Source organism: Carcharodon carcharias, chromosome 16 (genome assembly GCF_017639515.1).
Source record: "Carcharodon carcharias isolate sCarCar2 chromosome 16, sCarCar2.pri, whole genome shotgun sequence".
NCBI classification, from domain to species: Eukaryota; Metazoa; Chordata; class Chondrichthyes; order Lamniformes; family Lamnidae; genus Carcharodon; species Carcharodon carcharias.
In genome coordinates, this window is record NC_054482.1 from 54853901 (window position 1) to 54868466 (window position 14566).

The window sequence follows — 14566 nt, forward strand, 5'->3', positions numbered from 1 at the left end:
AATAAGATCTTTTTAGAACCATATAACAAACAGCAAAAACAGTGCATGTGTTTTTAGTACTGAAAATCATCTCTTTGCTAGCAACAAGTGTTGGAGGTCTGTGAAAAGGTGAGCTTTACCGAAAAATAGATTGAAAACTTTGGCAGGGGTGGTGGCGGGGAGGGCAGGGATGGTGGGGAACATTGATTAAGACAAGTTGACTTAATGGGCAGAGGAAGCATCAAAATTGGAATAGGTCAGCGTGCAATGTGGTCCTGGGACAGAGTGCAACAGATCAGCAATAGTATGTGGCAGTTTGGGGTGGAGCACAAACTCAAGCCCTAAACCTCTGACAAAAATTCAGTCTGGGTTTCAAAACACAAAATGCAATACAAGCATTTCTGATAGAAGTAGGGCACTTCATAGGCAAGTTAAAATATTTTTACAATATTTTCTTACATGCTAGTTTCACCATAATTGTATTTAAGTTAAATCATATCAAATATTTTTGTTACTTGATTGGTTTGCCTTCTCCTTGAATGTTATTTCATTCACAGGATGTGGGCATGGCTATCAAGGACAGCTTTTATTACCCACTCCTACTGGCCTCAAGAAGGTGGTGGTGAGCTGCCTTCTGAACCACTGCAGTCCTTTATCATGATGTTTTTTTTTATCCTTTCACAGGATGTGGGCTTCGCTGGCTAGGCCAGTATTTATTGCCCTTACTTAACTGCCCTTCAGTTGGTAGTGATAAACCCCCTTCTTGAACCGCTGCAGTCCATCAGTGCTGTTAGGAAGGGAGTTCCAGGATTTTGACTCAGCAACAGTAAAAGAGCTGGCGATATAGTTCCAAGTCAGGAAAGTATGTGGGCTTGGAGAGGAACTTGCAGGGGATGGTGTTTGGTCAAACTGAATAGCTTGCTGGGCCATTTCAGAGGTCAATTAAAGAGTCAAGAATCACATTCCTGTGATTTGGAGTCACATATAGACCAGACCAGGTAGGGATGGCAATTTTTCTCCCCTAAAGAACATTAGTGAACGAGATGAGTTATTACCATAATCTGGAAATTTCTTGGTCAACATTACCGATACTAGTTATTTATTCTGGATTTATTTAATTAATTGAATTTAAATTTACTATCAGCCATGGTGTTATTTGAACTCATGGGGAGAATTTTCTCCCCGTCAGGTGGGCAGTTCGGGAGCAGTCGCGGGTGGGCGTCCCCGCGATCAGCTGCGCGCCATTTTGTGTAGGTGGGCCAATTAAGGCCCACCCAGCATGACGTGCACCCGGAATCGCTCAGCGCTACCTGTGTGGTGGGGGGAGGAGGGAGGGAGAGTCGGGGCCTGCGCTCTTTCGTGTGCATGCACACAAAAGAGCGCAGAAATCTCCCTGAGGCACAGAGCTGCCTCAGGGAGATTAAGTTAAGAATAAAACTTTGCAAAAAAGAGAAAAAATTACTCAGACATGTCCCCCCATGTGACAGTGTCACATGAGCTGGGACATGTTTATATATTTTAATAGAATTTTAAATTTAATTTACAAACCCTTCATGAAACTTCATCCCGCCCGTGGATGAGGTTTCATGAGAAATGTGAAGGCTGCCTGGGCTTTTCGACTCTGGAGTCAGCTGCATGCCCGCCGAACTGACATCACCGCGATGCCCAACATCACCATGTGTCATTGTACGCATCAGCATGCGGGGCCCGCCCCCACATGCCGAATAGAAGATTCTGGCCCATGTCTCCAGATCATTTGTCCAGGCTTCTTTTACTGGTCCAGTAATAAAACTATATTGCTACTATATCGGATTAACCTTGCTTATCACAAAATTTAGCCCATTGTTTCCCGATAGAAGATTTTGCTGTTAGTGACCAACTAACTGAAAATTTTGGTTAGATACTCACCAATAGTGTTTAAGTAGCTTTCCAGTTATAGTGTGTCATCTGTAGAATGCATTTACTGGAATTTGCTGATATTTTTGTGGGAATTTCCCATTTGTGTAACTCAACAAAGCAAAACTAATTATTTCTTTGAATATGGTCGTGAATTCAGTGAAACAGGAAATGAATGTTTTGGTAAAAGTTCAAAGTGTTTTCCCATTTACAGTATTAGCATTCTGGACAGATAATGTTACCACAGGCATGACTGGTTGGCTAATTTCTACAGTGAGTTTAAAATAAATGTGTGTGAAGTAGATTTCCTCCAAGGATTTGTACAAAAATGCAATTTGTAGTGTGGAAAATTCCTCATTCAGGTTCAATTCCTCATTCAGATGATGTCATTTGGGGTGAAGACTTGGGTACCTCTGGACTAAGGAGGAAGAAATTCTTGCCCCTTATTGTGATCCAGTGATTCCTGGTGGAAAGTGTGTATACGGACATTAGCTGAGGACACAATATGGGTTGATTACAATATCTTCCAAGGAATGAATAGCTTGCCTAGATAGTCCCATCAAAGATGATTACTTTGGAGAGATACTGGACAGCTGTTTGTGCCTTCAGAGCCTTACCCACCATGAATCCACATGTAGAAAATTGGGAAAGAAATCTTACATCATTTATGTTTTGCACAGAGGTTATATGCAGCAATTAAAGGCCTTTCTGCATTTTTTTCTTGCCAAACTTAAATTAACACTTTGAATATTCAATGGCATTTAAATAGATTACAACTGTCATTGTAAGTAGAGTTATGTGTGTGTGTCTTATAAGCACAGAACTTATTTAACTATTAACATCTGTGATGGTTTTGCCCTGATAAAAACAGAAAATGCTGGAAATACTCAGCAGGTCAGAGAGAATCTGTAGGGAGAAACAGAGTTAAGGTTTCAGGTCATTGACTCCTTTTTTCTTCACAGATGCTGCCAGATCTGTTGAGTATTTCCAGCAATTTCTGTTTTATTTCAGATTTCCAGCATCTGCAGTAGTGTACTTGTGTATTATGGTTCTGCCCTTGCTGGAACAGCATAGAATTAGCATTGTCTAGTTTGTGATAGCCTTTGTTATCAGCATGCTTGCTGTAAATCCCTTGCCCTGGGTTGAGAGAATTTAGCCACAAGGTCAGGTTGGAGAAACTGGGATTGTCCTCCTTGGAGCAAAGGAGATTGAGGGGAGATTTGATAGAGGTGCGAAGATTATGATAGGTTTAGATAAGACAGGGAAACCTGTTAACATTAGCTTTTGAGCAGGGAAGTAGAATGCTCACAAGCAGGTTGCAGGATCCTGCTTTGAATGTGAATAATCTGGACCCAACTGCAATTTTAGTTTGTGTCCTAAGTAGGGGAATAGTGATGCTTTAGTGCCAGGCCAAACCTGTTGAGGGCCAGAAGAGACCCTGGTAGGTAAGGTTTTTACATTTTTCTAAGTTTTCTGATGGGCCAGGCGAGCTCAACCTGACTCACATGGAAGGCTTTGACCTCCTTTATCCAGGGCTTCACTTCCCTCCCCTTACTGCAATTGCTCCACCTATCCCCACTACCATTTAACTGATTGTCAGGGAGGGAGGACCGTTCACAGGGATTCCTGGCAGCAGCCTCCTGCCATTCAAATGCCTGCCTCCATTGCCTGCCAGGTAGTGGATTGACCAGGCTGACAGCTCTATTGACTCCAGGAGTAACATCCACTCTGGTGCTTGCACACACTCTTACCATGCCCTTTAAAATCAGGGCCATTATGTTTTCAATACTTAGTAACAGAATTCCATTATGAAATGTTTTAATTTATATGCTAGGCCTTCTTCTGTACATTTAATATTTGCATTTGCAATTAGAAAGTATCTTTTGGAGAATATTTCTTACTTAGCAATTATACCTTTTAAAGATAACTTTGGCAATAAGGAGAATGTTTCTTTATGAGTACATTTTTTACAGTAAATGTAAATGATTCAGGACACACAATGAATAAGGTTGAGACAGACCATAATTAGCTCATTTATACCTTTTATTCAAAACTAAAGGCCATTGGTGAACTGCTCTCAATATATTTTCTCATGATAGACTTTACTTCAAAGTATATGGAGATTCATAAAGTCAATATGGCACAGATATCAACACTCTCTGTGCCAATGGGATCAGTGAACCTCTCTCAACTGTCATGGGTTGTACATTTTTCCTGTCTATTTAGCTAATACATCATGTCTAAACTGTTGCTTCTTAATAAACAACATTAAAATTACTTACAACTACTTGACTCTCTATCTTAGGGATCTGTGGCTCCCGAATCCAAAATCTTACAGATTGGTTTTATACGTGGGATCCACAATAGTCGAGGTATTATTGGCTTGAAATTTGAGAAGCGACAGTTTTAGGTTGCAGTTAAACATGTGTGGAGTAGTAATTAAGTGAAATCAGGAGTCCCAGTGGCATTGGCATATGCTAGGGAATGACTTATAGAGAGACTGACTGAGAAAACAGGCACACCTGGAGCGAAATACATCCTGGGAGCTGTAGAAGAGTGCAATGGAGATGACAGGTGGAGCTTTGATAGGCTTTCTAAAGAGGTTCAGAAAGGAAAGATTAAGTTGAACAAAATCCGGAATAAGTCGGCCTATGGTGCATGTGTTTCTTTAACTGCTTGTACTTTTTATTCAGCTGTAAAAGGACAGGCTAATAAGTTGCAAAAGTGATGGCTGACAGAACAGTAATGCTTTCTTGCACAATCAGTTATGTTGCACATGATAGACTGTATTACACGAGGAAAAAACAAGGCCAAACGAAAACATTAATTTACAGATAGAAACTGCCAGGCTATAAGTGAGGAGTTATAAGACGTAGGGGGAGCTTTGAGGGAGTTAATTCGGCCACAAAGTTTGCCCTCCCTTGAAGCAAACCACTCCGTGTTTAACAACAATCAAGGACGTGGAGGCTGACCTGCTTAGGGGAAGAAAATATTTGATTTTCACAAGGTCCTAGTTATCATCAAACATTCCTCCACCGAAAGTCCAGGTGCAGAGAGACTTCATGACTGTTGCCATTAGACCCACAGTGGGTGGAAGAGGAGGAGGACAAGGATGGTAAAAATACATACTTTGACACCCCAAATTTTAAGAGTCTTTTCCTGAAGGGACTCCAGCCATTAGTCCAGAATGGGTAGCACGTTCATAACAGTAAGAAAGTTGCCTGGGACAAGTTGATCCACTATACTGGCACTTTCTGGGACCAGATCCCTGGTAACTGCCCCTGAGCACCCACAAAGATTAAGTATAGCCAGAAACCTGGACCACTCAGGAACTTGCTGCCGAGAAGGCCACACCAGCGTGCTGTTTCAATTATAACTGCCTGGGGGGCCACTATGCTTGTGACTGCCACAATAGGTACATTGTGGAGGCTGACAGTAACAGTGAGCACTGCTCTCCCTCTCCGCTGTGCAATGAGTCCCAACCTTGTTGAGTAGCGGTTACAGAGACTGGAGGCAGAAATACAGGCCATGCAAATACAATGATTGTAGGAGGCCAGTAGACGGCACTGTTGATAATGGAGGCCATCAGTAATTAAGGTTAGTCGACTCTGATTTCTCCAACGCTACTATCCACGATCCTTATCCCAACCCCAAGAAGCTATACTATTCCCCAGCATACCCTATATTCAGAACCCCATCAAATCATTGTTCTTCATAAACATAAAGTTACTGGGTGACTTTAAGTATAAATTAAATGTACTTGTACAGCTGTAAAAAGACTCAATGCTTGTTTCCCAAAATATAAAAATAAACCTAAGTCTTGAAGAGGTTTGGCAGAAAACCAATTCAAACTTTTCTTCTTTAGTTCTGGTACAAATGCTCTGAATTGCCAAAATTCAAATTAAGAACACCCCCTACTGACATTTTTTTCGAATTTGGTTAAGTAGCGAACATGAGAACTTGAAAATTGTTTTAAAGGAGAAAATGGACAACAAAAGAGATATGGGAAAGATTCTGTTCCTTTTCTACAGTTAAGAAGCTGATGTCTCTCCTCAACTCTTTTGATCTTAAAATCCTGGTTGCAACAAAAAACGTCCCAGGTGAGAAATACCTTACAAAACGTTAAAAGGTTTTGAAACAATTGGAACTTAATCTGAATTTGGGCAAAGTTGAAAAAATATAACAAAATAATTTTTTAAAAAGCAGAGTTTAAAATGGAGTTTGGTTCTTTTGATCAGGAGAGTATTTTTTTTAAATTACGTAAAGTGATGCAATTGTATACATTTGAGAATGTTTTGTTCCACCCCTTGGAAAAACAGACAGGGAAGTTGACCCTTTCTGCTGATAGCTGATTTTTTTTTCTTAAATCACCCCATGACTTTTGTATTGTTAAATGTATATGTTTTGGATGTTACTAAATGTTAAGTTTCTAAATTTACAGATATGATTCAATCTTGTTAACCCACTGGGATTCTAAGCAGAGCCACAGTGAAATATGTTTTTGTGTTTTTAAAACAGGTTTCCAGGATCCCATAAATACTGACAGTGCAGCAAGAAATCCAGTAGTTTTGAGAAATAAAGCACAGCATGGTAACAATTTGGACCAAAGCCTTTGTCTTTCAAAGAGTTAGTCCTAATCGTTTGTTATCTTTCGAGATGAAGTGCTTGACTACCTCACATGTGGAACTTACCTCTGAAGTGATTGTAAGCACTTCTATCTCTGATGTAAGAGCACCATTTAGAACCAACAAGCCTGGGCATAATTTCTTCTGAAATTGGAATTGATAAAATAAGTTGATATGAGTTGCTATTTCAAGCATTCAAAGGGAAATTTACTGGAAGTTTAAGGGGATAAGCAAATTTTATTTTTCAAAATGGTTAATGAGAAAATAGTCTAGGTGGTTTCTGTGTATCGAAACAGAAAGTTTGTTCTGGGAAGAAGAAAAGTGAACACAAACAAAACCTGTCAGCACAATAACACTGCTATTTGAATTTGGAAAAATGTTAAAATAAACAGTCAGGCACAATCTAGCCGGTTCCTTTTGAAAAAATAAAATGTTTGAAAGAAAGAACAAACAAGCAAAATATGGTAATGCCTGGAATCAAGTGAAAATGTTTAAGTTCTGTTTTAAAGATGTTATGAAAACTTTTTATTGGACTGTAAAGTTTCTCCAGGACTCAGCAACAAAATAAGATGGTAACTATTGCATGTGTAAAACGGTATGAGGAAATGACTGAAGCTAGAAGGTAGAGTTAGGAAAAAAGACATAACATCAAATGTAAATCGGAATAACTCACCTCGGGTGGAGTTTAGTGCCATTTAATGAAATATACAAATTTGGTATTGACGTACGTTGTAGTGAAAGGAAAGTGCAGATGAGACGAATAAATTGAAAGCTTTCTCTTGGAAATATTTGTGTCCTTGCCTATAAACTTTTTAAAGAGAGCCGAATTTGACAGTCTGGCCACAACCAGGTAAACATATGAAGATGCCTTGCGAATGTGAAATTCTAAGAGAGGATTAAAGAAGGAATTGGGACATTGGTGTGGGTGTGCAGGAGTGATTTGTTACATGTGAAGTAACTAACATGTAGGAGTGCATGGTGAAGCTGCACTGAAGAACAGGTCCCAGAGATGCTCAGCTACCTGACAAATAGCATGACATGAAATAGATAACAAGGCCCAAAGAGTAAGAAAACATTTTTAAATGATCAAGGCACTGACATACTCTATGGAGAATCTGACTTTAAGACAATTGAGATGGTAATGGTCAGAGGGAGTAAAATTAAAATACAAGTAAAAGGAATTTTGGGACAATTGAAGGTTAAGAAGAAATAATACTTAATAAGAATTATCCACAAGATGGATATAGGTGAAGGGAGAGCTGGAGGCTCTTTTAAGTCTACGCATAATCTGTTGCTCCAATTATATGTACTTATATGCAAATAGACTGGAAATTAACAACACTCATGAAAAAAGATAAGAAATATTATGGAGTGAGGTGATCTGCAGTTGGGGAGTCTCAATCCAAGTCAATGGTAATCAGATAATTCCAGTAGCTTCAGCATACTATATAGGATCTATAATCAAGACATTAGGGAAACAGCTTTTATTTTAGAAATAACTATGTTAGCCCTCTACCCACACCGCACCCCCACCCCCCGCAACCACACACACACACACACACACACACATATACATACAAACAGGGCCATCTGTCACTTGTTTCTATGTTGTGCTTTCACAGAGCACTGATCCTTGTTCTGCCATTAACAATTTCTGCTATTTTAACTTTATGCCGCTATCAGCACCTTCTTTAATCTTTAACACTAGCATTAACACTCCCTTTGTCTTGTGTCCATGACATCTTTGTCAGGCTATTCTGAGCTCCCACTTATCCCCGACCTTCTATTTTGCTCCACCTGCTCTATCCCCTCTTAAAAAGTATAAAATCCATCACATTTCTACTTCTCTAAAGCTCTGAAGAAGTCATACAGACTCGAAACATTAACTCGGTTTCTCTCTCCACAGATGCTGCTGGACCTGCTGAGTTTTTGCCGCATTTTCTGTTTTTATTTCCAATTTCTAGCATCCGCCGTATTTTGCTTTTATCTTGGCTAAAAATTAGTTGAGAAGTCAATAAAGATATTAAGGGGGGAACTCTAAGAAATGTGACCCTTAGTAAATGATAGCTTCAGAATAAATATAGAATTCTTATGGAATTGTTAGGCATAGCATAAAGCCACCTTGATAGGGAAACTGTTTTCTTTCTCTGTCCAGAAAAAAACACACAAATAAGCCCCGAGAAATGTCGAGGACTCTTGGTTCAGGCTTCTATGTTGACAATCTTAAGTCGCTAAGATGTGCCTCAGCATGAGGTAAACTAAAAAGTGACCTCGAGCTAAGTGATGGACAAGGTGGGAGGTGACCACCTGACATCTTGGATACCTGTCCTGTATTAATTGGTTAGAAAGGTTCAAACAAGTGACTGACATTGGGTAAACTACTAGCCCCTAGAAATAAAGTATATTAATGAATGTTTGGAGACCGGGACCAGTTCACATCAGGCGACAGTCCATGTCAGGTGGAAGTCCTCATCAGACAGCCACCTTCTTCAGAGGAAGATGGACCAGGCAAGATGGGGGAAGGTCGAGGGAAGAGTTCCCTAACACTTGACTAGAGAGCAGAAAGCTGAGATCAACAAATTCTGTGCCAACTGTCCATTTGTCCTCTGGGATCAACTAATTGCTCTCACCTGTCATGGGCCATATGCCTTTCCCATCTATTTAGCTAACACATCAGGTCTAAATAAGCTACCTTAAAATTATTTACAAATACTCGACTGCCTATCTCAGGTAACTGTGGCTCCCGAACCCAAAATCTTAAAATTCCAACAGGAACTCATTGTACATTTACAATGCACACACGCCCCTCAGTAACTATGTTGGTAATTATGTGTGCTTAGTGCACTACTAAGCCTCACAGAGTAGAAAGTTTCCAGATTCAATCCCAAGCCTGTGCTGTAGGTGAGGTGTTGATAGGGTGAACTGATTGGTCTTTCCTTCCAAGACCTTGGAAGGAAAGAAATACATTCAGAATTCATGATCCTTTCGATATCTAGTTGGCTCAAGTGTAGCAAAGAAAAAATAGCTAGATTGTGATGCCAACCCACTGTCTAATGATCTGCTGGCACTCACCATCTAGGGTCATGCATAAAAACTGGTCAATTAGGAAATGTACTGGTTGGCAGCCGAGAGCTGCAGTGCGTAGAAAACTGGGTGGAAAACAATACCAATCAATTAATAACAGTTTGCACCCCATCGACAAGCTGATCGGATAAACCATAAGCGAAGAAGTCACAATAGAGTCATGGTCAATGCATCAGTGGGATTCAAATCACTGCTCATGGATTTTTGTCATATATCCCTGCTCAGATCATGTGTTTCACAAGATGTAGATATTCCATTTAGATATGAACTACAACGATGTTCAGATTGCAAGTTTGCCTCCAATTCCATCATTATGAACAATTTTCTTCATGTTACCTTATGATGCAGAAAAGAGGAAAAGTATTCAAGAGATGACATACTCAGATCTCATTAGATAGATAACTAGACAATTAAATTATTTCTAAACAAAATGCCACTCACTCCCCTTAGGGCACTGACTACCCCTGGAGTTCCATCTGCACTACTAACATCTTTGGCAACTCATCTGAGTAATCATATATGAGTCAACTGTCGGACCAACCAGTTGAACCAGGCAAGCTCAATGCTGTCCTCACCTGACATCCACATATATACTCTTCTGAGCAAGTCTTTCCAAAGCAATCAGAAGCCAAAATTTTGGTTGATATTTTTTCCCCTTTCATTAGCCCAAAGACATTGAGGCCAAATGACTTCAAGCAAGTCTGCTCATTCCTTCTACCCGCCACTTCCTGTGCTACTTTCCGTGCACTTCCTCACTTCCAGGGCTCCTGCTGCTCTGCCCACAAGCAGTACTACAGAAAATTTACTGGTCTGACTTCACAGTAGGCCACACATGGGGAGTCAAGGCCAAGTTTAATCTTCAGGTGAACTGGTTTTCATGGGATCTGGGCTTGCAGAGTTCAGTCTCCATTTTAAATGCATACATTTTGTCAATTTTTCCAGATTCCAAGGTGATTTTATAGTACTGTTTGCAAGCAAATAGCACAAATTAATGTTTGAGTGGAGAGTGGAGAGCAAGGCTGAGAAATGTAAAACAGAGGGTACAAAACATAGAATTATAGAACGGTTACAGCACAGGAGGCCATTCAGCCCACTGTGTCCATGCTGGCTCTCTGCAAGAACGATTCAGTTGGTCCCATTCCCCTGCCTTTTCCCCAAAGCCCTGCAGTTTATTTTATCCAGGTAATTATATAATTCTCTTTTGACAGTTACAATTGAATCTGCCATCATCACAGTCTCAGGCAGTGCATCCAGATCCTCCCCACTCACTGCGCAAAAAAAGTTTTTCCTCTCGTCATTTCCAATTCTTTTGTCAATCACTTTAAATAGATGTATTCTGGTTCTCAATTCTTCTACCAATCGGAACAGGTTTTCCCTATCTACTCTGTTCAGGCTCATGATTTTGAATACCCTTACCAAACCTCCTCTCAACTTTCTCTTCTCCAAAAGGAAAACCCCAATTTCTCCAATCTATCCAACTAACTGAAGTCCCTTGTCTTGTAAACGTTTTCTGTACCCTCTCTAATGCCTTCACGCCTTTTTGAAAATGGGGTGCCCAGAATTAAACACAATAATCCAGTTGAGGCAGAGCCAGAGTTCTATAAAGATTCACCATAACTTTCTTGCTTTTGTACTCTCTGCCTCTATTTATTAAAGCTCAGGGTCCGCCCTCCCTTAGTAACCATTTCCTCACCCTATCCTGTCACCTTCAGCGATTTGTACTCATATCCAGGTCCCTCTGCTCCTGCACATCCTTTAGAACTGTATCATTTAATAGCTGGAAAAACTCAAGCAGGCCTGACAGCATCTGCGGAGAGGAATACAGTTGACATTTCGAGTCTGTATGACTCTTCATCAGAACTAAGGAAATATAGAAATGAGGTGAAATATAAGCTGGTGTTGGGGGGGAGGGGAAATCCTGTCGGAGATAAGGGCAGTACTTCTTCAAGGTAGGCGTCCCTGGAAGAGAAGTGGCAGTCAATTAAACACTAAGATAAAAGCAAAATACTGCAGATGCTGGAAATCTGAAACAAAAACAAAATCAAAAATACCTGGAAAAACTCAGGTGGTCAGATTTCCAGCATCCGTAGTATTTTGCTTTTATCTTGGTGTTTAATTGACTTCTCTTCCAGGAATGCCTACCTTGAAGAAGTACTGCTCTTCTCTCCGACAGGATTTCCCAACCCCCCCCCCCACTTTACCAGCTTATATTTCACCTCATTTCTCTATTTCCTTAGTTCTGATGAAGAGTCATACGGACTCGAAACGTCAACTGTGTTCCTCTCTGCAGATGCTATCAGACCTGCTGAGTTTTTCCAGGTGCTTTTATTTTTGTTTCAGATTTCCAGCATCCGCAGTATTTTGCTTTTATTCTTTATTTAATATTGCTTTCCTTTTTCTTCCTACCAAATTGTTCATTTTACTCTTCTCTGTATTAAATTTCATCTGCCAGGTTTTTTCCATTCCACCAGCCTGCCTATATCCTCTTGAAGTCTATCACTACCCTCCTCACAGTTCACAATTCTTGCAAGTTTTGTGTCATCCACAAATTTTGAAATTGTGCCTTGAGCATGCAATTCAAGGTCTTTAATACAGATCAAGAAAAGCAGTGGTCCTAGTACAAACTTCTGGTAAACTCCACTATATACCTCTTTCAGTCAGAAATACCACCAAGTTCAGTTCACCACTGTTTCCTGTCACTCAGCCAATGTTGTATCCAAGCTGCCTCTGTCTTTTTTATTCCATGAGCTTTAACTTTGCTGACAGGCCTGCTATGTTGCACATTATCAAACACTTTTTGGAAGTCCACATCAACCGCATTACCAGCATCAACCATCAATCAGTTGCCATCATCAAAAAATTAACTGAAGTTAGTTAAGCATGATTTACCTTTAGCAAATCTGTGCTGACTTTCCTTAATTGATCCACATTATTGACAATCTATTCCACTTCATACATTATATCAGTAAATGCTTCACACAAAGAATAAATATAATTTGAATGGGCTTCCAATAGAGCAGAGCTGAGACAGCAGGAAATCAGGTTTTGCAAGCAGGAAGTGCACGCAGATACATATTAATGAATTGCCCAACCTATTGTTAAATGTAAGTTAAACACAAGACAGTGACAGAGTTGGCAGAATGCCTTCAGAAACTTGCTCCACAGAGGCTGAAACTTCATCATCACTGTTAATATAACAAAACTAAATTGGAAATATTGATATCAATTTGTAATAGTAAATGTTGGCATGAAAATGTGATCAAAAGTCACCAGAAGGAAGATATGCACACATACAACCAAAAAACATTAAAAAGAATCTAAATAATATTGATTCCAGTATATTACAGTGCAGTTTCATTCAGCTGCGAATCTATTTGATGCTGTTTGCATGTACTTGCTCCCAGATATTTTTGGCCAAATTTTCTCCTAGACTGGAGGTGCAGAGATGTGCTACATTGTATTGCCTAGAAACTGGAAGTTCCTCATAAAAATCCATCAGCTCAAATACAATTCTATCTCATGCTTTCGAGAATTCATAAAGGGTTACTGGAGAAACCATTCTATTAATTATACTGGCATTTTTTATGCTACTGTATTTGGCTAGAAAACAATACTCAAAAGGTACCAGTATTTAAAACCTTAAAGCAAATTAGTAAGAGATATTCAATAAAAAGTACACACATTTGACAATCTCATGATAACAGTTGTGAAGATTTTGCTGTTCATTTCATGTTACAAGAAGAGAGACAATAGGAACTAAATCAATTATTTAAAGAGAGCATTGAGACAAATTAAAGAAAGACTTTTGATTGATGAAGAATTTCAGGTGCATTTACATGTAAACCATTTTATTACGTTCTTCAATCTGGAATTCAATTTGACAAATCCAGCAGTATAATTTGGCTGTTGTTTTAAAAATGGAAATCTCAATGATAGTCTATTCCTGATATTTGAGATTCTTTTTGGCATTTAGGAATTTGAATTGTCTAAATTTTACTGAAAAAAGAGACATTTTTGTCAAAGCTTTTTGTCTTACATTCATTAGGACAATTCGCATGAAAATACCAATATAAGGGGAAACAACATACTATACGAGAAGAGAGTGCTGATTGGTCGGCAAGTGGGCTCTGATTGTTAGAGGCATTGTCATGGAGAATGCACCAATGGATGGTGACTGACAGTTAACTGCCAAGCATTGTTTGAAATTTAAGCCAGGCAGCTTGACTCTGATCGGTCAAGATATTACCCTGGGGAATGAACCAGCAAATGGCTGTCAATTATTTTGTTTAGCTAAAACAGGCGCAATGTGTGTACATGTCTGTCTGCAAAGAACAGGGCCTTGTGTATTAATATATTAGCTTCCAGTACATGCAAATGTGCCACATTGCGAGCCCGAGTGACAATTTTAAATTGGTTGTCAGTGTAATTCTTAGCACACTGAGGATAACTTAGCAAACGTTGCGCAATCGCAAAATCACATCTAATGTTGGACACTGTTTTGAGTTTTGCAAGCACAGGCTGGTTGGGTATGGTCCGTAACATGCCCATTGCTAACAGCAGAAAGGGACATGCTGCTTGATACGATCTGCCAGTCTTTGGCATGTACGGCCTACAGACCTAGCATCACACTGCCACTGAAATTCATATACATTCCCCATTTGTGTGATAGGCAGGTGTACTTTTGTCTGGCAGTTATCTGTCAGTCACCATTCACTGGTGCACTCTCCATAGCAACGCTTCTACCAATCAGAGTCCACTTTCCAACTAATTACCTTACTTGGCATATCACCATGGTCCCAGAAGTCCAATTTACTCCAGAGTTTTCAATGATCTCCATTATTCTTAATAAGATGTCAGCTGTAGCTCAATTGATTGCACTCTTGCCCTTGAGCCAGAGGTTGTGTGTTCAACTTCCACTGCAGAACTTGAGCATAAAAATCAAGGTTGACATTCTAGTCCAGTACTGAGGGAATGCCGCTAGT

General features: G+C 39.7%; 1 protein-coding gene across 4 annotated transcripts in view; it reads right to left on the reverse strand.

Moving 5' to 3' along the window:
* The window catches only part of jak1 (Janus kinase 1), a 159648-nt gene that overhangs the window by 75581 nt on the left and 69501 nt on the right, over positions 1 to 14566 (reverse strand). The window contains exon 2 of one of the 4 annotated variants that reach the window (XM_041207567.1): positions 14362 to 14508. The exons of the other annotated variants lie outside the window; for them this stretch is intronic. Within the exon in view, the coding sequence (XP_041063501.1) occupies positions 14362 to 14368 (7 nt within the window). The 5' untranslated portion in view covers positions 14369 to 14508. The remainder of the gene's footprint in view (positions 1 to 14361; positions 14509 to 14566) is intronic. 4 annotated transcript variants of the gene reach the window in all.